General features: G+C 38.4%; 2 protein-coding genes across 4 annotated transcripts in view; both read left to right on the top strand.

Annotated features, from left to right (window-relative positions):
- The window catches only part of LOC308495730 (ankyrin repeat domain-containing protein 26-like), a 46,332-nt gene extending 26,890 nt beyond the window's left edge, over positions 1 to 19,442 (top strand). For all 3 annotated transcript variants that reach the window (XM_081080717.1, XM_081080716.1, XM_081080715.1), the window contains one exon: positions 17,220 to 19,442. In XM_081080717.1, the coding sequence (XP_080936843.1) occupies positions 17,220 to 17,387 (168 nt within the window). In that variant the 3' untranslated portion in view covers positions 17,388 to 19,442. The remainder of the gene's footprint in view (positions 1 to 17,219) is intronic.
- LOC308495729 (ankyrin repeat domain-containing protein 26-like) overlaps positions 17,341 to 25,268 on the top strand; it is a gene marked incomplete at its 3' end in the record, with an annotated part of 46,709 nt that continues 38,781 nt past the window's right edge. Inside the window, exons 1-3 of the mRNA XM_081080714.1 lie at positions 17,341 to 19,807; positions 22,610 to 22,680; positions 23,853 to 23,993. Coding sequence (XP_080936840.1) covers positions 19,780 to 19,807; positions 22,610 to 22,680; positions 23,853 to 23,993 — 240 coding nt within the window. The remainder of the gene's footprint in view (positions 19,808 to 22,609; positions 22,681 to 23,852; positions 23,994 to 25,268) is intronic.

Here is a 25,268-nt window from a genome sequence, read left to right as displayed (position 1 = left end):
TATACCACAACTTCTTTATCCATTCATCTATCGAAGGACATTTTGGTTGTTTTCATGTCTTGGCCACTGTAAACAAAGCTGCAATGAACATTGGAGTACATGTGTCTCTATAGAGAAATGCTTTTATATTTTTGGGGTAGATACCCAGGAGAGCGATTGCTGGGTCATATGGTAATTCTATTCGTAATTTCTTGAGGAACCTCCACACTGCCTTCCATAGCGGCTGCACCAGTCTGCATTCCCACCAACAGTGTATGAGGGTTCCTTTTTCTCCACAGCCTCTCCAACACTTGTTGCTATTTGTCTTGTTGATGATAGCCATTCTGACTGGGGTGAGGTGATATCTCATTGTGGTTTTTATTTGCATTTCTCTGATGATTAGTGATATTGAGCATTTTTTCATATGTCTATTTGCCATTTCTAAGTCCTCTTTAGAGAAATGTCTCTTTAGGTCCTCTGCCCATTTTTCAATTGGGTTGTTCGTTTTTTTGTTGTTGAGTTTCATGAGTTCCTTGTATATTTTGGATATTAGACCCTTATCGGAGGAACTATTTGCAAAAATCTTCTCCCATTCAGTCGGTAGCCTCTTTATTTTGTCGATGGTTTCTTTTGCTGTGCAGAAACTTTTAAGTTTCATATAGTCCCATTTGTTTATTTTATCTTTTACTTCCATTGCCTTTGGAGTCAAATTCATAAAATGCTCTTTGAACCCAAGGTCCATAAGTTTAGTACCTATGTTTTCTTCTATGCAGTTTATTGTGTCAGGTCTTATGCTTAAGTCTTTGATCCATTTTGAAATAATTTTGGTACATGGTGACAGATAACAGTCCAGTTTCATTTTTTTGCACGTGGCTATCCAATTCTCCCAGCACCATTTATTGAAGAGGCTGTCTTTTCTCCATTGTATGTTTTTAGCTTCTTTGTCAAAAATTATCTGTCCATATTTATGTGGTTTTATTTCTGGGTTCTCAATTCTATTCCATTGGTCTATGTGTCTGTTTTTCCGCCAATACCATGCTGTTTTGATTATCGTAGCCCTGTAGTACAAGCTAAAGTCAGGCAGTGTGATACCTCCAGCACTGTTCTTTTTTCTTAAGATTGCTTTGGCTATTCGGGGTCTTTTGTGGTTCCAAACAAATCTGATGATTTTTTGTTCTATTTCTTTAAAAAATGCCATTGGGATTTTGATGGGGATTGCATTAAATCTGTATATTGCTTTGGGTAATATGGCCATTTTAACTATGTTGATTCTTCCAAGCCATGAGCACGGAATGTCCTTCCATTTCTTTGTGTCATCTTCAATTTCTTTCAAAAATGTCTTATAGTTTTCAGCATATAAATCCTTCACATCCTTGGTTAAATTTATTCCTAGGTATTTTATTCTTTTTGCTGCAATTGCAAAGGGAATTGTTTTTTGTATTTCTTTTTCTGAGAGTTCATTGTTAGTATATAGGAATGCAATGGACTTTTGTACGTTGATTTTGTAGCCAGCAACTTTACTGTATTCATTGATTGTTTCTAACAGCTTTTTGGTGGAGTCTTTAGGGTTTTCTATATATAGCATCATATCATCTGCAAAGAGTGATATTTTAACTTCTTCATTCCCAATTTGGATGCCTTTTATTTCTTTCTCTTGCCTGATAGCTCTGGCAAGGACTTCCAACACTATGTTGAAAAGCAGAGGTGACAGGGGACAGCCCTGTCGTGTTCCTGAATGTAGAGCAAAGGGCTTCAGTTTTTCACCATTAATTATGAGATTAGCTGAAGGCTTGTCATAGATTGCCTTTATTATGTTGAGGTATTTTCCTTCTATACCTATTTTATTAAGTGTTTTAATCATAAATGGATGTTGTATCTTGTCAAATGCTTTTTCTGCATCAATTGATGGAATCATATGATTTTTGTCCTTTATTTTGTTTATGTGATGTATCACATTGATGGATTTGCGGATGTTGAACCATCCTTGTGCCCCGGGGATGAACCCCACTTGGTCATGATGAATAATCTTTTTAATGCATTATTGTATTCGATTTGCTAAAATTTTGTTTAGGATTTTTGCATCAGTATTCATCAGAGATATAGGTCTGTAGTTTTCTTTTTTTGTGTTGTCCTTACCAGGTTTTGGTATCAGGGTAATGTTGGCCTCATAAAATGAGTTAGGGAGTACTGACTCTTCTTCAATTTTTTGGAAGAGTTTGAGCAGGATTGGTATTAGATCCTCTTTGAAGGTTTGGTAGAATTCACTAGTGAAGCCATCTGGTCCTGGACTTTTGCTTTTCAGAAGGTTTTGGATGACTGATTCAATGTCTTTACTGGTGATCGGTCTGTTTAGGTTTTCCAGTTCTTCACGGTTCAGCCTTGGAAGGCTATTTGTTTCTAAGAACTTGTCCATTTCTTCTAGGTTATTAAATTTGGTGGCATATAGTCCTTCATAGTATTCTTGGATGATCCTTTGTATTTCTGTGGTGTCCGTGATAACTTCCCCTTTCTCATTTCTGATTTTGTTAATTAGTGTCTTCTCTCTTTTTATCTTAGTGAGTCTAGCCAAGGGTTTCTCGATTTTATTAATGTTTTCAAAGAACCAGCTCTTTGTCACATTAATTTTTTCTATTGTCTTTTTGTTCTCTATTTCATTTAGCTCTGCTCTGATTTTTGTTATTTCCTTTCTTCTGCTGACTTTGGGTTTCACTTGTTCTTCTTTTTCTAGTTCTTTGAGGTGTAACATGAGGTTGTTTATTTGGGATTTTTCTTGTTTCTTGCGATAGGCCTGTAATGATATAAATTTCCCTCTTATAACTGCTTTCGCCGCATCCCAAAAATTTTGGTAGGATGTATTTTCATTGTCATTTGTTTCTATGTATCTTTTGATCTCTCCTCTAATTTCTTCTTTGACCCAGTCGTTCTTTAAAAGTATGTTGTTTAATCTCCATGTATTTGTGTTTCTTTTTGCTTTCTCATCGCAGTTGATATCCAATTTCAAAGCCTTGTGATCAGAGAATATGCTTGGTATGATTTCAATCTTCTTAAATTTGCTGAGGCTGCTTTTATGTCCCAATATATGGTCTATCCTTGAGAATGTTCCATGTACACTCGAAAAGAATGTATAGTCTGATGTTTTAGGATGAAGTGCTCTATATATGTCAATGATGTCCATTTCATTTAATGTGTCATTTAGGGCTGCAATTTCGTTATTTATTTTCTGTTTGGATGATCTATCCATAGCTGTCAATGATGTATTTAAGTCCCCTAGTATAATTGTGTTTTGGTCAATTTCTCCCTTTAGTTCTGTTAGTAGTTGCTTGGTGTATTTTGGTGCTCCCTGATTGGGGGCATAAATATTGATGACTGTTATGTCTTCTTGTTGTATAGTCCCCTTTACCATTATGAAATGTCCATCTTTGTCTCTTGTTATCTTTTTCACCCTGAAGTCTGTTTCATCTGATATCATTATGGCTACACCTGATTTTCTCTGGGTACCATTTGCTTGGAGTGCCAATTTCCACCCTTTCACTTTGAGTCTATGCTTGTCCTTGTAGCTGAGATGTGTCTCTTGGAGACAGCATATGGTTGGGTTTAGTTTTTTGATCCAATCTGCTACTCTGTGTCTCTTTATTGGTGAGTTCAGTCCATTTACATTTAGGGTGATTATTGATATGTGAGGATTTCCTGTCATTCTGTCTTTAGTTTTCTGGTAAGGCTGTGTCTCCATTGTTTCTTTGCCTTTTTGTTGTTGTCTATTATTTCTGTGTGGTGGTATTCTATGATGTTTCCCTCTGTTTCTTCTTTTATTACAGTATATATTTCAGTTCTGGATTTTTTTTGAGTGGTTACCCTTAAGATTATGTAAAAGAAAGTTTGATATTTAGAGTATTCCATTTTCTTCAGCACGCTTACTTTCTCCATTCCCATATTCCGGTTCAGGCCTTTACGCTCCCCCTTTTTATGTTTCGGTTGCCACAAATTGTCCCTGTTGATGGTGGTCTAATAGCCTCCTTTAGTATTTCTTGTAGTGCAGGTCTTGTATTAGAAAATTCCCTCAGCTTCTGTATGTCTGGAAAGGTCTTTATTCCTCCTTCATATCTAAAGGATATCTTTGCTGGATATATTATTCTTGGCTCATGATTTCTCTCTTTCAGTAGTTTGAATATTTGGTTCCACTCCCTCCTGGCTTGTAGAGTTTCTGCTGAAAAATCGGATGATAATCTAATGGGCTTTCCTTTGTAGGTTACCGTCTTCTTTTCCCTGGCTGCCTTGAGGATTCTTTCTTTGGAGTTAATTTTAGACAGCTTGAATACAATGTGTCTTGGAGAAGGCCTGTTGGTATTGAGGTAATTAGGTGTTCTATTTGCTTCTTGGATTCGAGGATCCAGTTCTGTCCACAAATTTGGGAAGTGCTCATTGACAATTTCTTTGAGTATATTCTCTGTTCCCTTCTCTCTTTCTTCTCCTTCTGGTATGCCCATTATTCTTATATTGCTCTTTCTGATGGAGTCAGAAAGTTCTTGTAGAGTTCTTTCATTTCTTTTAAGTCTCAAGTCTCTTTCTTCTTCCATCTGTGTAATTTCCAGGTTTCTATCTTCGATGTCACTGATTCTTTCTTCCATCTGGTCAACTCTACTACCTAAGCTGGTTATTTCATTCTTAATTTCTTCTATTGAGTTCTTAATCTCCAGAAATTCCATTTGATTCTTTTTTAAAATTTCAATCTCTTTCGTAAAATGCTCATGTTGTTCTTTGATTGCGTTTCTGAGTTCATTAAATTGCCTTTCTGTGTTTTCTTGCATCTCTTTGAGGGTTTTCAGAACTGCAATCTTGAATTCTCTATCATTTAAGTCACATATTTCCATATCTCTAAGTTCTTTTTCTGGAGACTTTTCACTTTCTTTTTGAGCTGTCTTGTTGCCTTGGTTATTCATGGCAATTACTGATTTATTATTTCTCTTTCTAGACATCTACAGGAGTGGCTTCTTCAACAGGTTGATAGGAAGAGGTCTCTCTGACACAGTAGTGCTATACTTTCTCTGCAGTTTTCCAGCTTCTCACACAATGGGGGGATTCCCTGGGAGACGGGCCTCTCCTCTGTTAACAGTTCACCTGGGTCATAGGGTGTCAAATCCCTGTGGGGGTGCGGAGAGCTTTTGAAGTTCCAAAGCTCTTTCTGCACCAGATTCAGAGCCCGTATGTTTCAGCAGTTCTGTTTACTCCTGCAGGGATCCGCCCAGATAGGTGGGGCCAGGGGCGGGGTGAGTTGTGAGAGGTGGCCCAGTTGTGAGAGGTGGCCCAGGTGAGTGTGTGGTGGTGGCGGCGACCACCACCACAGCCGGTCCTGCTTCCACAGCTCCCTCCCCTTTGCCGTAACTAGTTGGGCTGCGAATCTGTTTCTGCGGTCCACAGTTCTCAGAACAGCAAAGATCCTGTCCTTGTGATCTGACACTGCTAGTTTATCGCTTCTAGCACCGGGCAGGTGGGGGTGGGGCGAGCTCTGGGAGGGTAGGGAGGGGCGGCTAGTCTCTGTGCCTAAGGCTTTTGTTCTCTGCTCGGCAGTGAGGGCTTAACCACAGTTTTCAGCCTTCTTCCCTCAGTCTTTTCTCCGAGGTCTGCCGTGAACGTTGGGTTCAGCTGTGCTATATGCTGCCCCCTCAGCCCTGTGGGCCGTAAGCCGAGCCCTAGCAGTCCGAGTCCTTCCCTCTCCCGCAGCTGTGGTAGTTCCGGGATGCAGCGAGCTCGGAGCACTGAGCTAGGTCTTTGTCCTGCGCCCGCGGGGCTCCGTCCCGCACTTCTCCCTTCCCTCTTCCCCCGCTCGCGCGATTCACCCACCTGGAGGTGAATTCAGTAGTGGACCTCTTCGTCTTGCCTGTCTGCTGTGCAGGGAGTCCTTTGTGGAGTTATTGTTGTCCGATTAGTTGTAAATTCCAGGAGAGCTTTACAGAGGCTCACCTCACGCTGCCATTTTGATCAAGACTCTCACCATTTCTTCTTGAGTTAGCCTTGGAAGGATGTATGCTTCTAGAAAATTTTCTATTTCTTCCAGATTGTCTAATTTGTTGGCATATAGATGCTGATAGTAATTTCTTAAATATTTTTGTATTTCTGTGGTGTCTGTTGTCACTTCTCCTCTTTCATTTCTGATTTTATTAATTTGGGTCCTCTCTCTCTCTCTTTTTGATAAGTCTGGCTAAAGGTTTGTTGACTTTGTTTATTTTGTCTAAAAAACAACTCTTGGATTCATTGATGTTTTTTATTGTTTTTCTGGTTTCTATTTCATTTATTTCCGCTCTGACCTTTATTATGTCCCTCTTTGTACTCCCTTTGCGGTTATTTTGCTGTTCTTTGTCCTGATCCCTTAAGTGTGAAAATAAACTGTTGATTAGTGATTTTTTTGGTTTCTTTAGGTAGGCCTGCAATGCTGTGAATTTCCCTCCTAGGACTGTTTTCGCTGCATCCCATAGATTTGGTTTGTCATGTTTTGATTTTCATTTGTCTCGAGACATGTTTTGATTTCTTCCTTGATCTCATTGTTGATCCATTCATTATTTAGTAACATGTTATTCATGCTCCATGAATTTGTGTGTCTTCCAGTTTTTTTCCTGTAGTTGATTTCTGATTTTATAGCGCTGTGGTCAGAGAAGACAATTGGTATGATTTCAATTTTCTTACATTAATCAAGACTTGTTTTCTGGCCTAACACGTGGTGTATCTTGGAAAATGTCCCGTGTGCGCTTGAGAAGAACGTGTATTCTGCAGCTTTGGGGTGAAATTCTCTGAAAATGTTGATTAAATACAAATGGTCCAATGTGTCATTTAAGGCCATTGTTTCCATATTGATTTTCTGTCTGGAATACCTGTCCCTTGTCAGAGGTGTGTTGAAGTCCCCTACTATGATAATATTACTGTTGAGTTCTGTCATTATGTCAGTAAATATCTGTTTTATATATTTAGGTGCTCCTCTGTTGGGTGCATAGATGTTTACTAGGGTTATGTACTCTTGTCGGACCAATTCCTTTACTATGTATAGTGCCCATCTTTGTCTTTTAATATATTCTTCAGTTTAAAGTCTATTTTGTCAGATATAAGTATTGCAACTCCAGCTTTTTTCTCATTTCTGTTTGCATGAAATATCTTACTCCAAGCCATCACTTTCAGCCTGTGTGTGTCTTTTGATCTGAGGTGAGTCTCTTGTCTACAGCATATACAAGGGTCTTGCTTTCTTATCCACTCAGCCACCCTATGTCTCTTGATTGGAGCATATAATCCGTTTGCATTTAAAGTGATTATTGATAGGTACATAGTTATTGCCATTTTTAAATTTGTAGTTAGATTGTTTTCATCTTTCTTCTGTTTACAGAAGCCCTTTTAATATTTCCTGCGATGCTGCCTTAGTGGTAATAAATTCCTTTAGCTTATTCTTTTCTGGGAAGCTCTTTATCTCTCCTTCAATTTTAAATGATAGCCTTGCTGGATAAAGCAATCTAGGTTGTAGGCCCTTGTTTTTCATCATTTTGAGTACCTCCTGCCCCTCCCTCCTGGCCTGCAATGTTTCTGTAGAAAAGTCATTTGATAGTCTTACAGGAGTTCCCTTGTATTTAACTTGCTATCTTTCTCTTGCTGCTTTTAGGATTCTGTCTTTGTCTTTAATCTTTACCGTGTTAACTGTAATGTGTCTTGGTGTGGGCCTGTTTGGGTTTATCCTGGTTGGAACTCTCTGCACTTCCTGGAGTTATACGTCGGTTTCCTTCACCAGGTTAGGGAAGTTTTCAGACATTATAACTTCAAATATGTTCTCGATCCCTTGCTTCCTTTCTTCACCTTCTGGTATTGCTGTGATGCGCATGTTGTTGCACTTGATGTTATCCCAGAGGACTCTTAAGCCATTTTCGTTGTTTTTTACTCTTTTTTCTTTTTGTTGTTCCATGTGGGTGATCTCTGCTGACTTGTCTTCATGTCGCTGATTCGATCCTCTGCTTCATCTAGCCTGCTGTAATTCCTTCAAATGGGTTCTTTATTTCAGTTATTGTATTCCTTAGTTCTAACTGGTTGTTCATTATGATTTCTCCATCCTTCTTTATGTCGTCACTAAACCCCTTCAGTATTCTTATCATCAGTGTTCTGAACTCTGTCTCTGACAGGTTGGTTACCTGTATTTCATTTGGTTCCAATTCTGGAGGTTTCTTCTGTTCTTTTATTTGGGACATGTTTCTTTGTTTCCCCATTCTGGCTGACTCTCTGTGTTTGCTTTGATGTATTAGGTAGGTCCCTTATGGGTCTTTGTTTTTATTGGTTATCTTACGTAGTATGCGTCCTTTATATTTGACTTGCATGACTTTCTTCTTCTCCTCTGCGTGTGCACCAAAGGTGACTCTCGTTTTGTGTATATTGTCCTGTTAAAGTTGATCTTGAATTGCTTTTGGCTGGTCAGTAGGTGGGATTGACTCCTAGGCTGACTAGTTGTGAGACTTGGCTCTGCCCACAGTGGTAGTTCTGCTGAGTGAGGGTTGACTGCTCAAATGAGGCTTGGCCCCTATGGGCTCTTGTGCCTGTAGAGAATTCCTTCTGGGTGTGTCACTTGTAGGTCAAACCCGATAATACTCTAACTTGGTCTGGAGTCGGCCTCAGGGTGTTTTGAATCTTGTGCCTCTTGAGCTGGGCCCTGGTGTAGAGCAATTTCAGAACAAAGCAAATCACCCAGCACAACAGCAACACCAACAGCAAAGAAAAAACAAATACACCCATGTAAAAACAACTGATAACCCACACTCAACACCGGCAAAAATATCAAAAATACACAAACAAAACAAAACCAAAAAAGCAGCGTCAGTCTTTGCTTAAGCCTACCAAGTAATCTCCAGGTTGTCCTCTCCTGTACCAAAGAGTCCTCTGCGTCTTGGGCAGGCAGAGATGCTCACCTGGTGCCCAGAGTGACCCTGGGACGGCAGTTTTAGATGTGTGGTGCCATAAATTCTGAATGTCAGTTTTTACAAAGTCAGTGCATTTTCCTCTCTTGCCTGCACATATGCGCACTGAGAGTAACACAGCCAGCCCTGTGCCCAGGTCTCCTGAGTCTTAGGGTACTTCTTCCCTATGTGTGTGTGGAGGGCAGGAGATTTCTGAGTTGATGAAAGCCCAGAGCTGCGTCTGCCACCTACTGCTGATCCCTGGGAGTGCCTCCGCAGTTGTAATTGCCCTGCCCTAGGCAGGCCAGAAAAGGTGAGAGCTGGAGATGGAGGAGTCTTCTCTCTCCCAACCCAGTAGCGTCACACTCTTCCCAGCCTCTTCCCTGAGTCAGAGCTGCAAACCGGGTCCTCCCAGATCCTGAGTGCTCTGACTCCTCTGTAAACTGACACTGCTCTTCAGTTCAGGGGCCAGCTTGAGTCTCTGGAAAGGCAGGGGTAGGATTGGGAGAGTGGGCGGAGGGGCCCAGGTGTGTTGATCATGTCCTTTGTCCGACCTAGGGCCCAGCTGGAGGTCTCAGCTGAGGTGACTGCCTCAAATGCTGGATATGCTGCTCTCTTGGCAGGAGAGATCAGCTGTGGGATGCAGGGAAAGAGCCTATGTCTTGGCTCTTGTGGTCTCTGTTCTGTCCTGGGATCCTCTGTGTCTCCACAGCCGCAGATGCGGGCTGAGGTCGCCACTCCGCCCCCTTCTGTCTTCCCCTGCTCGCCCAATTTGCCCACCTTCAAGTAATCCTCGAACGAGTCTCTTACCTTTTCTGTGTGATGAGCAGAGTCCATTGACCTGGTCAAAGAAGAAATAAGAGGATAGATCAAAAGATACATAGAAGAATGACATCATAGGAATGGCAGCAGTCGCTGCTGCCATTCGTATGATGTCACTCTTCGCTGCTGCCATTCGTATGATGTCACTCTTCGCTGCTGCCATTCCTATGATGTCACTCTTCTATGTATCTTTTGATCTATCCTCTTATTTCTTCTTTGACCAGGTCGTTCTTTAAAAGTATGTTGTTTAATCTCTATGTATTTGTGGTTTTTCCTGCTTTCTTTTTGCAGTTGATATCCAATTTCAAAGCCTTGTGATCAGAGAATATGTTTGTTTGGTATGATTTCCATCTTCTTAAATTTGCTGAGGCTAGTTTTATGTCCCAATAGATGATCTATCCTTGAGAATGTTCCATGTACACTCGAAAAGAATGTTTAGTCTGATGTTTTAGGATGAAGTGCTCTATAAATGTCAGTTATGTCTAGTTCATCTAATGTGTCATTTAGGGCTGCTATTTATTTATTTATTTTGTTTGAATGATCTATCCATAGCTGTCAATGATGTGTTTAACTCCCCTAGTATAATTGTGTTTTGGTCCATTTCTCCCTTTAGTTCTGTTAGTAGTTTCTTGGTATATCTTGGTGCTCCCTGATTGGGGGCAGAAATATTGATGACTGTTATGTCTTCTTGTTGTATAGTCCCCTTCATCATTATGAAATGTCCATCTTTGTCTCTTGTTACCTTTTTTATCCTGAAGTCTGTTTCATCTGATATCAATCAGTATGGTTACACCTGACTTTCTCTGGATACCATTTGCTTGGAGTGTCAATTTCCATCCTTTCACGTTGAGTCTATGTTTGTCCTTGTAGCTGAGATGTGCCTCTTGGAGGCAGCATATGGTTGGGTTTAGTTTTTTGATCCAATCAGCTACTCTGTGCCTTTCTATTGGTGAGTTCAATCCATTTACATTTAGGGTGATTATTGATATGTGAGGATTTCCTATCATTCTATCTTTTCTTTTCTGGTAAGACTGTGTCTCCATTGTTTCTTTGCCTTTTCGTTGTTGTCTCTTATTTCTATGTGGTGGTATTCTATGATTTTTCCCTCTGTTTCTTCGTTTATTACATTATGTATTTCAGTTCTGGATTTTTTTTGAGTGGTTACCATTAAGTTTATGTAAAAGAAAGTTTGCTATTTAGAGTATTCCATTTTCTTCAGCATGCTTACTTTCTCCATTCCCATTTTCCGGTTCAGACCTTTACTCTCCCCACTTTTATGTTTTGGTTGCCACAAATTGTCCCTGTTGATGGTGGTCGAATAGCCTCCTTCAGCATTTCTTGTAGTGTAGGTCATGTATTAGAAAATTCTCTCAGCTTCTGTATGTCTGGAAAGGTCTTTATTTCTCCTTCATATCTAAAAGATGTTTTTGCTGGATATATTATTCTTGGCTCATAATTTCTCTCTTTCAATAGTTTGAATATTTGGTTCCACTCCCTCTTGACTCGTAGAGTTTCTGCTAAAGAAATCTGATGATAATCTAATGGGCCTTCCTTTGTAGGTTACCATCTTCTTTTCCCTGGCTGCCTTGAGGATTCTTTCTTTGTCATTGATTTTTGACAGCTTCAATATAATGTGCCTTGGAGAAGGCCTGTTGGGGTTGAGATAATTAGGTGTTCCATTTGTTTCTTGGATTTAAGGATCCAGTTCTTTCCATAAGTTTGGGAAGTTCTTATCAACTACTTGTTTACATATATTCTCTGTTCCCTTCTCTCTTTCTTCCCCTTCTGGTATGCCCATTATTCTTATATTGCTCTTTCTGATGGAGTCAGAAAGTTCTTGTAGAGTTCTTTCATTTCTTTTAAGTCTCAAGTCTCTTTCTTCTTCCATCCCTGTGATTTCCAGATTTCTAGCTTCGATGTCACTGATTCTTTCCTCCATCTGGTCAACTCTCCGACCTAAACTGGCTGTTTCATATGTCATTTCTTTTGATTTCTTAATCTCCAGAAATTCTATTTGGTTCTTTTTTAAAATTTCAATCTCTTTTGTAAAATACTCATTTTGTTCTTGATTATGTTTCTGAATTCATTAAACTGCCTGTCTGTGTTTTCTTGCATCTCATTGAGTTTTTTCAGAACTGCAATCTTGAATTCTCTGTCATTTAAGTCACATATTTCCATATCTTTAAGTTCATTTTCTGGAGACTTTTCAATTTCTTTCTGAGCTGTGTTGTTGCCATGGCTATTCATGGCAATTGGTGATTTATTATTTCTCTTCCTAGACATCTATAGGAGTGGGTTGTGCAACAGGTTGATAGAAAGAGGTCTTTCTTTTGCTTTCCAGTAGGTTTTGGGATAATGTTTTATTTTCTGTGTGACTGCAGCCGTTTGTTCTGTCTCACACTGTAGTGTTATGTTTTCTGTGCGCTATTCCGGCTTCTCACACAGTGGTGGGATTCCCTGGAAGGCGGGAGTCTCCTCTGTGAACAGTTCGCTGGGGTCACAAGGCCCTGCTTCCGTGGGGAAATGCGGAGAACTTCTGAAGTTTCAAAGCTCTTCCTGCACCAGATTCAGAGCCCCTGCATTTCAGCAGTTCTGTTTATTCCTGCAGGGGTCCACCCAGATAGGTGGGGACAGGGGTGGCACCGGTGGGTTGTGAGAGATGGCCCAGAGCAATGGTGGTGACAACCACCTCAGCGGGTCCTGCTTCCACAGCTCCCTCCTCTTTGCTGGAAGTACTTGGGCTGTGAGTCCTTGACTACAGACCACAGTTCTCAGAACTGCAAATATTCTGCTCTTTTGATCTGACACTGCTACTGTTCTGCTTCTAGCACTGGGCAGGTGGGGGCGGGTCGAGCTCTGGGAGGGCTGGGAGGGGGCAGCTAGTCTCAGTGTCTAAGTCTTCCATTCTTTACTCTGCAGTGAGGGCTTACCACTGTTTTCATCCTTCTTCCCTCAGTCTTTGCTCTGAGGTCTCTGCCATTAACGTTGGGTTCAGCTGTGTTATATGCTGTCCTCTCAGCCCTGTGGGCCATAAGCGGAGCCCTAGTAGCACGAGTTCTTTCCTCTTCTGTAGCTGTACTAGTTCCCGGACTCAGGGAGCTCGGAGCACTAAGCTAGGTCTGGGTCCTGAGCCTGCATGGCCCCGTCTCCGCACTTCTCCCTTCTCTCCTCCACCGCTCGAGCAATTTGTCCACCTGTAGGCTATTGCAGTAGTACGCCCCTTAGTCTAGCCGGTCTGCTGCGCAGGGAGTCCTTTGTGGAGTGATAGTTGTTCAACTTGTTGTAAATTCCAGGGAAGATTTCAAGAGGCACACCTCACACTGCCATTTTCACGACATCACTCTTTCTTTTTTCCCCTTAACTTTAGGAAGTATTGAACATGGTGACTGAAAAAAAGAAGGGGCTGGGAAATACATAGTGATAGTTAAATTTTCTTGGGAGGTTTCCCACAGTGATGGAGCTATGCAATTTGGTTAAGGGTAAGGAATCTTAATGTGACTTTTACATTACATCAGTGGGTCTTTTATAATACTCGTGCCTACGTGAAATCTGTAATGGATTCATTTACTTATTGTAATAGTCATGAAATCTTCCTGGTACATTTCAGTTTTTAAAACTATGTAGCATGTAATATATAGTTTTTATTTTATTACACTTTGTATTTTGGTATCACATAGTTGGTAGGCGTGAGTGTTTTCTCTATGTTTTTTTTTCTTTTTTTAAGTTATATTCAGTTGACATTCAGTATTATTTTATATTAGTTTCAGGTATTCTGGGTTCATCATTTAGACTAAAATAATAGAAACTTTGAAAATTTAGAACTCAAGTTCTCTATCTCAAAACCCATATTACAAAGGGATTCCACTATGTCCTCAATCATTACATTATGAATATATTTAACTGTCTTCATCTAATTGAAGAGTACATGTTTTGCTTAAAATAATAACTAATTTTAGAAGCAGAGGTTCTTAAACCATATACTAAAATGTCAAATTTCAGAAGGTTTTTAGTTTCGCTTCTTAAATGTAAAATTTTTCATTTCTGTTATAGTTGACATTCCATGATGTCAGCCTCAAGTATACAGCATAGTTGGTAGGCATTTATATAATGTGAAAACTGGTACCCCGATTAGTGTGGTATCCCTGACACCGTACTTAGTTATTACAATGTTATTTACTGTATTCTCTGTGCTGTGCTTGACATCTTCATGACTATTTTATAACTGCCACTTTGTACTTCTTAATCCTTTTTCCATTTCAAGCATTCCCCCAACAATCCTCGAACCGGGCAACGATCAGTTAGTTCTCTGCATCTATAAGTTTGTTTCTCTTTTCTATGTTCATTTATTTTTTTTGCATATCACCAATAAGTGAAATCAGGTGGTATTTGTCTTTCTCTGTCTGACTTTTTTCACTTAGAATAATACCCTCTAGGCCCACACACGTCACAAACGATAAGTACTTATTGTTTATTACAGACAAGTAGTATTTTGTTATATATATGTCCCACTTCTTCTTTATCCAAGATGATGGATCCTTTGGTTACTTTCTTACCTGGACTATTGAAAATAATGTGGCAATGACCATAGAAATGCATATTGCTTTTCAAATTAGTGTTTTGTGTTTCTGTGGAGGAAAACCCAGAAGAGGGACTGCTGTGCCACATGGTACTTCTATTTCTAAACTTTTGAGGAACTTCCATATTGTTTTCCATTGTCTGCCTGGATTTGCAGTCTCACCAACAGTGCACGAGGACTCCGTTTTTTTTCATATCCTCACCAACACTTGTTGCTTGTTGATTCATGGATCATGGACATTCTGACAGTTGTGAGGTGGTAGCTCATTGTGTTTTTAATTTGCATTGCTCTGATGATTAGTGGCACTGAGCATGTTTTCGTATGTTTCTTGGCTATCTGTGTGACCTCTTTGGAGAAAAGTCTATTCAGGTACTCTTCTCATTTTGTAATAGCATTGTTTGTCTTCTGGTGTTAAGGTTTATGAGTTCCTTATATGTTTTGGATGTCAACCCTTTATCAAATATATCATTGGCAAATATCTTCTCCATTCACCCGCTCGTGACTTCATGTTGTTGTTGGTTTCCTTTGCTGTGCAGATATTTTGTAGTTAGATTGTCGTGTATATGGGTCTTGCATTCTTAACCATTCAGCTACCTTATGTCTTTTCTGGAGCATTTAATCTATTTACACTTAAAGTAATTATTTGTAGGTACATAGTTATTGGCATTTTATTATTCACTTTTCTTCTCCTCCTCCTGCTCTTCCTCCTGCTCTTTTTCCGTCTTCTCCTCCTTCTCTTCCTCCTCCTCCTCCTCCTTCTCCTCCTCCTTTTTTTTCTCGTCGTGGTTTTACATTTCTTGTAATAGTGGTTTCCTAGGGCTGAACTGCATCACCTCCTTTTTCTCTGGCAAGCTCTTTACCTCTCGTTTGATTCTAAATGAGAGCCTTGCTGGATACAGTGCTCTTGGTTGTAAATTATTGCGTTTCATCACATTTCTATATTTCTTGTCCATTCCTCTGGCCTTCAGATTTACTTTTGAGAGATCACCTGACAGTCTTATGCGAGCTCCCTTGTATATAACTAACTGCTTTTCTCTTGCTGGTTTTAATATTCTCTCTGTGTCTTTACCTTTTGGCGTTTTAATTCTGGTATGTCTTGGTGTGGGCCTGTTTGGCTTTATTTTGTTTGTAACTCCCTGTGTTTCCTACACTTGTGTTTCCTTCAACAGGTTAGGGAAGATTTCCGTCATTATTTATTCAAATAGGTTTTCAATTCCTTTCTGTCTCTCTCTTCTCCTTTTGATAGCCCTACGAGTTCTGTTACACTTTATCTTGTCCCAGAAGTCCCTTAAAGTATTTTCTCTCTCTTTTTTTTTTACTCATAATCATTTTTCATATCTCTTTCTTCTGTTCTGATTGTGTGTTTTCTGCTACCTTGTCTTCCAAATCACTGATTTGAACGTCTGCCTCAACCAAATCTGGTGCTGATTCCATCTATTAATTACTCATTTGAGATGTTGTATTTTTCATATTTGACTTTTGTTAATGATTTCCATGTCCATTTTTTATGTTTGCTGTCTCGGTTGAAGTGTTACAACGTTTATCTATTTTTCTCCAAAGTTCACTGAGCGTCCTTAGAAGTAGTATTTTGAACTCTGTGTCTGGTAGATAGCTTGTGTCCATTAGTTCTTGTGTTTAGTTCTTTCTCTAGAGTTTTTTCCTGGTCTTTCATTAGAGAAATGTTTCTTTCTCTCTTCTTTTTTCACTGCATCTTTATTGTTGTTTCTCTGTATTCTGTAGATTGCTAATTCTCCTCATCTGGACAGTATTACCTTACATACCAGGTGTTGTGTGTGGCCCAGTGGTACAGACCCCGGTTACCTGAGCCTTGTGTTCCAGAAGCTCGTGTGGGTGATGTGTGCCCTCCTGTTGTACTTGAGCCTTATTGCTGTTGGCACATCTGGGTGTGGAATTGACCCTCAGGACGACTGGCTGTGACTACAGTAGATGAACCCCTGTGTGTGGGCTGACCCCACAGAGTGAGATCGGCTGTAGCAGGGCTCTGGTGTCTGGTCAGTCCATGGCTTGGGCGTGTCATTTGTGAAGCTAATTTGGTGCTGTTCTGGTGTCATTTGAAGCTGGTCCAAGGTGTGTTGGATTTGGGGCCTCTTGGGAGGGACTGTGGGGCAGGCCCAGGTCAGCTGCTGCTTGTGCCCAACCGGGAGCCACCTAGGGGAAGCTACAAAGTGACGTGCTGTGGGTAGCTGCGTTTGTGAGTTTGTAGGCACCTGCGAGGCGCTATGTTGTGAAGCAAGACAGGCTGATGGATAGGATCCTAGAAAGAAACGGAAGTCCTCAATATCATAAATTGCAGCCCGAGTGGCTGTTGTAAACTAGAATTGTGATGATGCAAACCTTTGTTTACTGAGTGACTCCCCATGACGTGAGGGTAGAATTCATCTGCTAGCATGACACGTGCCTTCTTTGATTTGGTTCTGATTCTGCAGTTGTCTCTCCATCCCATTCTCAGAGTTCCAGGCTTACCCCATTCTTCTTCTGCCCTCACCTACAATATGTTATTTTATACGCAGGCTTTTGCGCCCGCTGCCCTTTCTGGACTCCCCTTCATGGTTTCCCTCAGTACCTCGTATGTCTTTCAAGATGCAGCCCTATTTTTGCAGCATCTGGTACAACTGATTGTTGTTTCTTTTGTGCCCGTACTATACTTTCTTCATCTGAGGTGTAGAACTGGAGAGTGGTACTTTTCTGTTCTGATTGTTTTCACGAATTGTAATATATCGACCCCTACTAGAATATAGGACAAAAATCTTTCATTTCTATTTCCAGCTTTCCCTGGGTCTATGCCTATGATTCGATGGCTACGATAGCGGTTTGTTGTCTTACTGACTGAAGGACTGAGTGAGCGAGTGAACGAGTAAATGAATACGATGTTTGCTGAAGTTGGGTTTTTCTTTTCTTTTTTTTAATAGAAAGAAGCAACCAAGCCGCCAATTGGAAAAAGAGAAAATGGTGTGGATATTATTGAAAGTGCTCCACAAGAGCAAACAAAAACTGTTATCTTGACCTCTGTTGATGGAGCACACCAAAATAATACAAGTGATAATTTAGTGACTATCTATGAATTCTTTCTAGCTTAAGTGCTGCTATACACAAATCTAACACGTGTAGATCCAACTGTGATTTTCATTTCTTATAAGCATTTGTTCCTGTCTTTTTTGCAAAAGTATCCCCATTACTAACAACTGCTTCTTCTTGCAAATGCTTCGGCCCCCTGATATTCTTTTCTGCTATTACTTTCATGTAAATATTCATGACTTGAATGTGTATTTAAAATGTGTAGTAATATATGTTCACATTAATGTTCTGTGACTACATTTTATAGTTAAAATATCAGCATTAAGATTCGGAAAAGGAGCTGTAAAATCATGTTGGGATTCTGAGGTACTGTAATTTTTTATCATTATTATTTTAAATATCACCATTCAGTGATGTTAAAACGTAAAAGGTATGCTTTGACTATACTTTCTCACCTCTGCATTTCCCCACACTAACTATTTTCTTATGGTTTAGCCTATAATTAATAAAATACATATGTGCTTAATATAATGAGACAGCGTAGTACAATTCTGCTAACTTGCAAGGTTCACTTAAGGCGGTCGGTGTAGAATAGTATAAAACAAGAAGTCTTCCAAGTCATAAGGAATCAGTTGGGTTCTGAAGTTAAGTTTACCTAAAAGCTAAAGCATTATTCCAGCTTGAAGTATGCCCAAATGCTTGATTATGTGGTTTTTATGGTTGTGTAAATGTCCTAATGAGATTCAGAAAGAAAGAATTTGGAATTTAGGGTTTTTTATACCTTGGAACTTGAAAAGATAATGCCTGATACATGAAAGTATTATTGTATTGGTATTCTCAAATAGATCTGCAAGGAACTTTTCCAGGGAAGGAAGAGCATTGTTAATAGTAATACTGTGCAGGATTATACTAACAACAATCGGCTGAGTGCTGCTTTAATACACAACAATTGTCTTGTTCAGTTAAAATAGCATGCATTGAGTATCTTGATGGCAACCATGCTTGTAGTAATAGAAGTACAAAGTAATGATGAGCCAATGTGAGATGACAGCTGTGAAAAGAGACAGGAGGAGTGTGATCTTCTGATATAGGCAGCTGCTGCCTACTGGTGTAGACACTGTGTTTGACGATAAGAACACACTAGAACCCTGGATGGGTCACTTAGTAGCTGTGGGATCTGGGGGAAACTTCTTTTTAACCTGTCGGATGTCAGTGACCTCATTCATCATAAAGGTACTTATGCCTACCTTTCAGGTATGTGGAATGAACTAATGTGGTAACAAATGTGAAAACACTTTGCGAAGTGTAAAGGGAGCTATAGAAATGTAAAATCAATGATCACAGTGGGCGGTAGTGACTTACCAAATGGTGGGGACACTTTTTGTAAACCTGAAGGACAATCAAATGGCAGTAGTGTCAAGAACAGAGTGGAAAAGTTAGAAGGGGCATGTGGATTTCTAATCTGGGGGATGCTAAACTTCAGGAGACTGTGATAGGCGATACCCTGTTGATGTGTAGTGTTTCGGTACTTGAGGCTCTGTTGGTGCGAGCTCAGTGTTTTGACCTGAAGTAAACGTCTGTGTGGGATAGTGCCACGTGAAGCATGAAAAGGACCCAGTCATGTGAAGGTCTAGGAGTGAAACCTGCTGGGCAGGGACAGCAATGGATCATGTGGGTTCATCATTTTATTCTAGTGTCTTGGAATGGTCAGGAAGCAGGAAGAGGGCTAACCAGCATCAAACCATTTTTATATTTGTTGTTTGTGTGGAAAAGAAATAAACTGTGCATGGCAGATGCCTGGTACATTTGAGATGGTTAGTAAATAAATGTTCTTATCTTTTCCTGATTAGAATTTATTAAACTTTTTTGAAAAGTTGCATAACTATATATAACGTTTTCCTATTATTTATTTAAATATAATTTAACGAAAAGCTTTCTTACAGCTTTGTCATTCTATTTAATCATTTTTCCTATCAAAATTTTTATCAAATAAGAGTTTGGTTTTTCCAAGCTCTTGTTGACCTAGATGAAGTAGGTTCTAAAATGTTCTATTTAGACTCAACAGGACATACACCAAGGTTTCTTACCATGTCAAGCAAGTATCTTGTTTTAACACTAAAAAAACAAACAAACAAAAAGAATGTATCATTAGAAATATTTCAAGTTATAGGAAATACGCTTTTCAAGGTATTAGTTCGGTGCAAGAGTAATTGCGGTTTACAAGGTTTAAAAAAAATTGCACAAACTGCAGTATCAGTTGTACCAAACTAATATTTGCTTAAATACATATTTTTCAAAAAGTCCTTTTCTTGGAGATTATAACATTAATATTGTTATCCTGAATTGTTAACTAGAGATTGCATGAAGTGTCCATTAGTTACTAATCATCTTGTTTCCTAACCCCTTCAGCCGAGCATTGAAGTGGAAGATCCTGTTCCTTACAGACCTATAGGAATGGACGATGTGCAACCCTTCATACCAGGTACACTTTGTAATACCAATTTAATTTTGGGAAGGAGTACGCAAGGACATGTGACATGCTTGCAGTCTTCTCTTCATCATTCCTTTTTTTTGTTACAAATTTAATGGAAGGATTTGACATAAATAACGTGATGTCATTCTTAGTATCGGTGTTTGAGAAAAGGTATTCACAGGAATAAGAAAATGAGATTTTAAAACGGTGACTTCACTAAGATAGTTCTCCGTTTGTTCGATACCCTAAATGTCCCAGTTTGGAATCCCTGTACTTAATACGGGTTACCAATGATCACACTGGAAGATTTTTCCAGCGTTTTCAAATGGTCATTTGAATTTTGACGTTTACCCAAGTAAGCTTCAGTTGCTACCATGACAATTGTTTTTAACTTTACTTCCTCTTAGTGTTGTAACACTGATGGTCTTAAAACCAGATGTTCTGCTGAGCATACACTGCCTATGTGTGTACATGCGCCTATGGTGTCTTCGATTATTAAAAATGGGAGAAGTAATTAATGGTAATGAATATTTGATAGACACAATCTTTGAAAATAGGAATTCTGAAGCTTTTGTGCCTTGGGATGCTTTTATGCTATTAAAAATTATTGAGAATTCCAAAGAATATTTTTAAGTCGGTAGTCTCCATAGATAGTTACAATATTAGAAATAAAAACTGAACAATTTAAAATACGAGCACACACAGTCATGCATTTCGTGAGCCATTGGAGCTACGACCCAGTAACCATAGAGCTATGATGTCACCATCAGAGCTGTGATATCACGACTGTGGAAAACTCTACTGTACACTTAGAAGAGAATGAGAGTGAAAATGGCAAATGACATTCAGTATTTCTGTGAAAATAGCTTTGACCTTTTCGGGCCCCTCGACTGACAGACCTTGGGACTTCACGGATTCTCACATGACATTGGAAACCACCGATTTAAATGACCTAGTTTGATCCCATTTTTCCTTGGAAACAATAAGGTCGCCCAGGACTGTAATTTGTCATATGAATATCTGTTTATCTAAGGTTTAAAAATGAATTCTGAAGATATTGGAGCATTTAGAAAAGACCATTTTCTTATAATAAATAGTTTCTTATTTGAAGTAGTACGATTCATTAAAAGTTTTTGTAAACCCATGTTTGTCATGCATATTTAAACTTAAGATAAGTGGTTACACATAACTTTTGACAGTAACAAAAAAAATCATACCCTTCACCATCTTAACTATTAAGAAGGAAATATTTAATTGGAAACACATTATGTAATAGAAATTGCTGCGTGACAATAGTTAATTAAACTTACCTATGTAAATGGCAAGTATAGGACACCTAAAATAAAATGTATTCTGAAGGAATAGGTGTTTGGGGGAAAAGAGGACGTGTGACTGCTTCTCTGAAAAAGGAAGTTTTACAAGATAGTCAACTTTGTGTTATTTTTACATCCTAATAAATGAAAACTTAATCCCAGAATTCAGATTGGGATTCTACTTCTTTGACCTCCAATCATGAAACTGGTCAAAGATGCAGGGATTGGAAATTTGGTGATAAAAGGCCATTTGCATCACACTCCATGAGCAAAACTCTGTCAGCATCCACAGAGTTTGGACAGATGACCGTAATAGATAAACTAGAGACTCAGATTGTAGGTGTGTTTCTGTTAGGTAATTATAGGCTCCATGACTTGAGTGAATCACAGCTACCAGAAAACAGAGAAAGCAAAGAAGGAAATAGAGAAACAGAAAGTGTTCAACTCTAGCCCACCTCTATGTAGGTTGATCGTAGTTCTGACTTTCCAACAGTCATTTTGTGGCAAAATCTACTTCATGTTTACTCTGTTTATGGAACTTAACAGCCAAACAGAATGACTTTTAGCAAGACATTGGCATTCTTCCGGAACCACAATAACATATGGAAATAAGAAAGAGAATGAGGTGAAAGCGTGATTTCCTTTAGACTAGTATTTAGCGTACTCTGGGGAGCGGGCAGCAGAATTATACTTAGAACATTAGGACCAGATGGGAAAACTTCATAAAGATCTAAAGGTTGCCTAGTGAAACAAAACATAGTTTCTTAGCTTTAGTTTCATATTCTGAATTCAAAAGTATCAGTTAAAACTGTATGTATTGTAAATGAAAAAGCACCTTCCGAAACCAACAATCAAATATTTCTTGGATTTTCTATGGCTTTATATATTTTAGAATTGACTTTCCCAGCAGTGATGGGAATCTCAGCTGTGTCCGCAGTCTGTCTCCTCTTCTCTGTCTTCTTCCTTAAACCCCAGTGCTGAATCCTCAAAGGTGAAAAGAAATTTTCAGAATAGTGGAGGAAAACATTTCAGATATAAGGAAGGGTGATGATAAATGCATCAGAAGTAAGTCATTCTGGAAACAATGAATGACATTGCAGTTGAATCTTAGGGTGTTGTTCAAAAGGTATATTACGAGGTAGAGAACAGAGTATATAGTGCAACTCGATATGTTTGTACTGCATTTCTAAATTGTAGGTTTTTTTTTTCTGATTGTTTTTCCATCGATGTTCAATGAATGAATTTGTGGATGAATTTTTGACATGTTTGTATGCCTTTCACTTTGTGACATCTCATATTTCCCAAATGGTTTGTTAGCTAATTAGAAGTGTTAGCTAATTAGAAGTATTTCTTAAGTAAAGTAAATATTCAGGAAAAGATGACGCTTAATTTGAAGTCTCAGTTGATAAGATGTTATTTTCTGTATTTATAAAGATTATAGCTTTTATCTAATTGTTCTAAGCAGTTCGTTTTAACTAATACATAGATTTGTCAGCAGGACAACACCTAGGAATGACATCAGAGGAAGGACAAGCGAGGCTTGATGGAAATGAAAAGAACTACACACATGTATGTGGAATTTAATTTTAAATTTCTAGTATAATATGGTTTTCTGTGCTTTAATAATATAATAGAGTCCAATTGAAATTACCTTTCATGCTAGCCTTTTAGAGTCAAAAGGTCATAACTGAATGATATTTATAACATTTGAACTAGTTACAAAACTTAAAATATTGTTAGAAACTATAGATATTCATAGCTCAACTTTATCTTTGGATTGAGGCAAAAATAATAATAATAAAGTCCTGAATGTTGTTTGCTCCTTTAATTTTTATAAGTCCCTTAAATAAAAAAGAAAGTAACATCAAATATTGAATCACATGATGAGACAGTTGAAATTATGAACCATGTAAAAATGATGGCCACTGATTCAGGCTCACGTGAAAGGAGTCATGGTTTTCAGGGGTTCAAAATGTGCAGTTCCGTATGGCTGGTCACTAAGGCCAAGGTTAGAGATGGATTCTTTCTTGTGACCTCTGTGTAATGGACTCTGCGTCTACATTGAGGGAGAGAAAGGGGTCATGCACTCAACTCAACTGCTTTTTAAGAGAATCACATCTTCTCAGGATGGAACCTTTGGTTGTTAGGACACAAACAATAACTTTCTAATATCTTTCCTTTCAGTGTAGGAAATCAGTAAATATGATTTAATTTTTTGTCTGCTCTTACTAGTGGGTATTGAATAAGTTAGAATTGGATGCAACAGATAATTATGTCAATGTATAACACAATGTGTAACACTCATAGTGTATAATGTGAATTAATATTTAGGAATTTACTTCTCTTACTGATTGATGTTAATGATGTGGGCTTCTAATTAAAGTTTGCCTATTCTCCAGTTATTAATCTTTAAAAAATATTCTTAAATTCACTGTAGGGGCTCACTATTTAAGACATGGTGAGGTGAACTATTTTAAATGAGAAAGCCTCTGTGACATTAAAAATCATCTACTATTTCATTTTTTGGGTGGATTTAACATATAACCAATTGTTTAGTTCAAACAGTGACAAAATTAGTTTTGCGGATTCATGTTTTTCTTCTAATTTAGACTAAGGCAAGTTATTTTTCACTTTCTAATTAAAGTCCGATAATTTGGGAGTAAGTAAACGTAGATTAAGATTTTTAACAGTTAAATTTTAGTTATATTCTAATTTTTCTTTGTTCATATTCGATTCTCTAGCTTGTACAAGAGGAAAACAACACTTTCCCGAGAACACTTTCCCGAGAACAGGACAACAAAATATTACATGACACAATTCTGACCAATTGCCTTCAACAACAAAAGGAGACAGAAATAAATCTTAAGAAAATGAATTCTGAGGTATTTTGTTTAGTCATTTTCAAATGTGTGTTTATGTACATATTTTAAAAACCAATGTTGTACATATGGGAATTGTAGAGGATTTTAAAAGTGTGTGTGTGTGTGTGTGTGTGTGTGTGTATGTGTGTGTGTGTATTTTAGGGAGAGTGACATTTTTGGTCCATTGCAATAAATGATATTCTTGATTGAAATCCTTTTATGTCCAACAGTCAAGTAGTGACGTTCCCAATGTGTCATCTAAAGGGGAGGTTTTCAATACTTTTTACAGGGATCAATGAGCTTTCTACAATCTCAAAACTATTGTTACTAATAACAGAAGTTTCAATTTGAGGCAGTGATTTCATCCCCTTGCTGTATTAGTAGAGAGGTTAGTTTTCACTTCCGCTGATTGTAAGGAGTAGAAGTATAGCCAGTGCAGAGACCGTCTTTTAGATCTACTTTTGAGAAAAGGAACAATTTGTTCCAAGTAGAGTCCTATTTCAGTGCTAGGAACTTTTGAAGAAAATTGTATGCCATGATGCATACTTAGCGATAATTTATTGGTGAGTATTTTATTCAAAGAAGTCAGTGTGTTTTCCCCTATTACACATTTATTTCTCCTTTAAACATTATGAAAAGGAAACAACACTTAAGCAGCAGCAAATATTTTCTAACAATAATTTTCTATTTTCTAAGAAGAGCTCTATAATTTTTAGCCTATTTACCCTGAGTTTTTTTTTTTTTTTTGAAATCTAAGGCTTCTTTTGAATTTATATATTTACACTAGAAGAGCAGCAAGCACACTATTGTAGAGTCCAAAGTCCTGGGAAAAAATCCTGAACTTGCTCATCTTTGTAATCATTCTATTTGAAACTGTGATAACGAAGAGTTCATTGATGTATAAAGAAGTGCTTAGCGTAATGCCTAGATTTATCAGTGATTAGTAGATTTCATCTTACAACTGACTCTGAAAATATTAGAAAAGTAGAATATCTTTTGAGTATTCTTGGGAAAAAAAATTCTAGGAAATGTAATCAGTCCAAATGTATGCAGAGTGAATACTCTTACTGTGGGATAGGTGTATATTCACACGGTGACCTCTATTTTAAAATGTAGTCAGACTTCTTAATCTTCCATTTGATGCCTTCTGGGTTTGCTGCCTTTCCAGTTCTGAGACTCTTAAAATGCTCTGATGATTTTAAAATTCTCTTGTTCACTTTCATGGATTCAGCATCTTATATTATTTTTTTTTTAACTTTGGGGAATTTATGCTTATATAAAGTTGGAGGTTTGGAT

This window comes from Rhinolophus hipposideros (genome assembly GCF_964194185.1).
Source record: "Rhinolophus hipposideros genome assembly, contig: HAP1_SCAFFOLD_219, whole genome shotgun sequence".
In the NCBI taxonomy this organism is placed as follows: Eukaryota; Metazoa; Chordata; class Mammalia; order Chiroptera; family Rhinolophidae; genus Rhinolophus; species Rhinolophus hipposideros.
The sequence above is the reverse complement of the archived record's forward strand: the minus strand, read 5'-3'. Positions and strand labels throughout refer to the sequence as shown.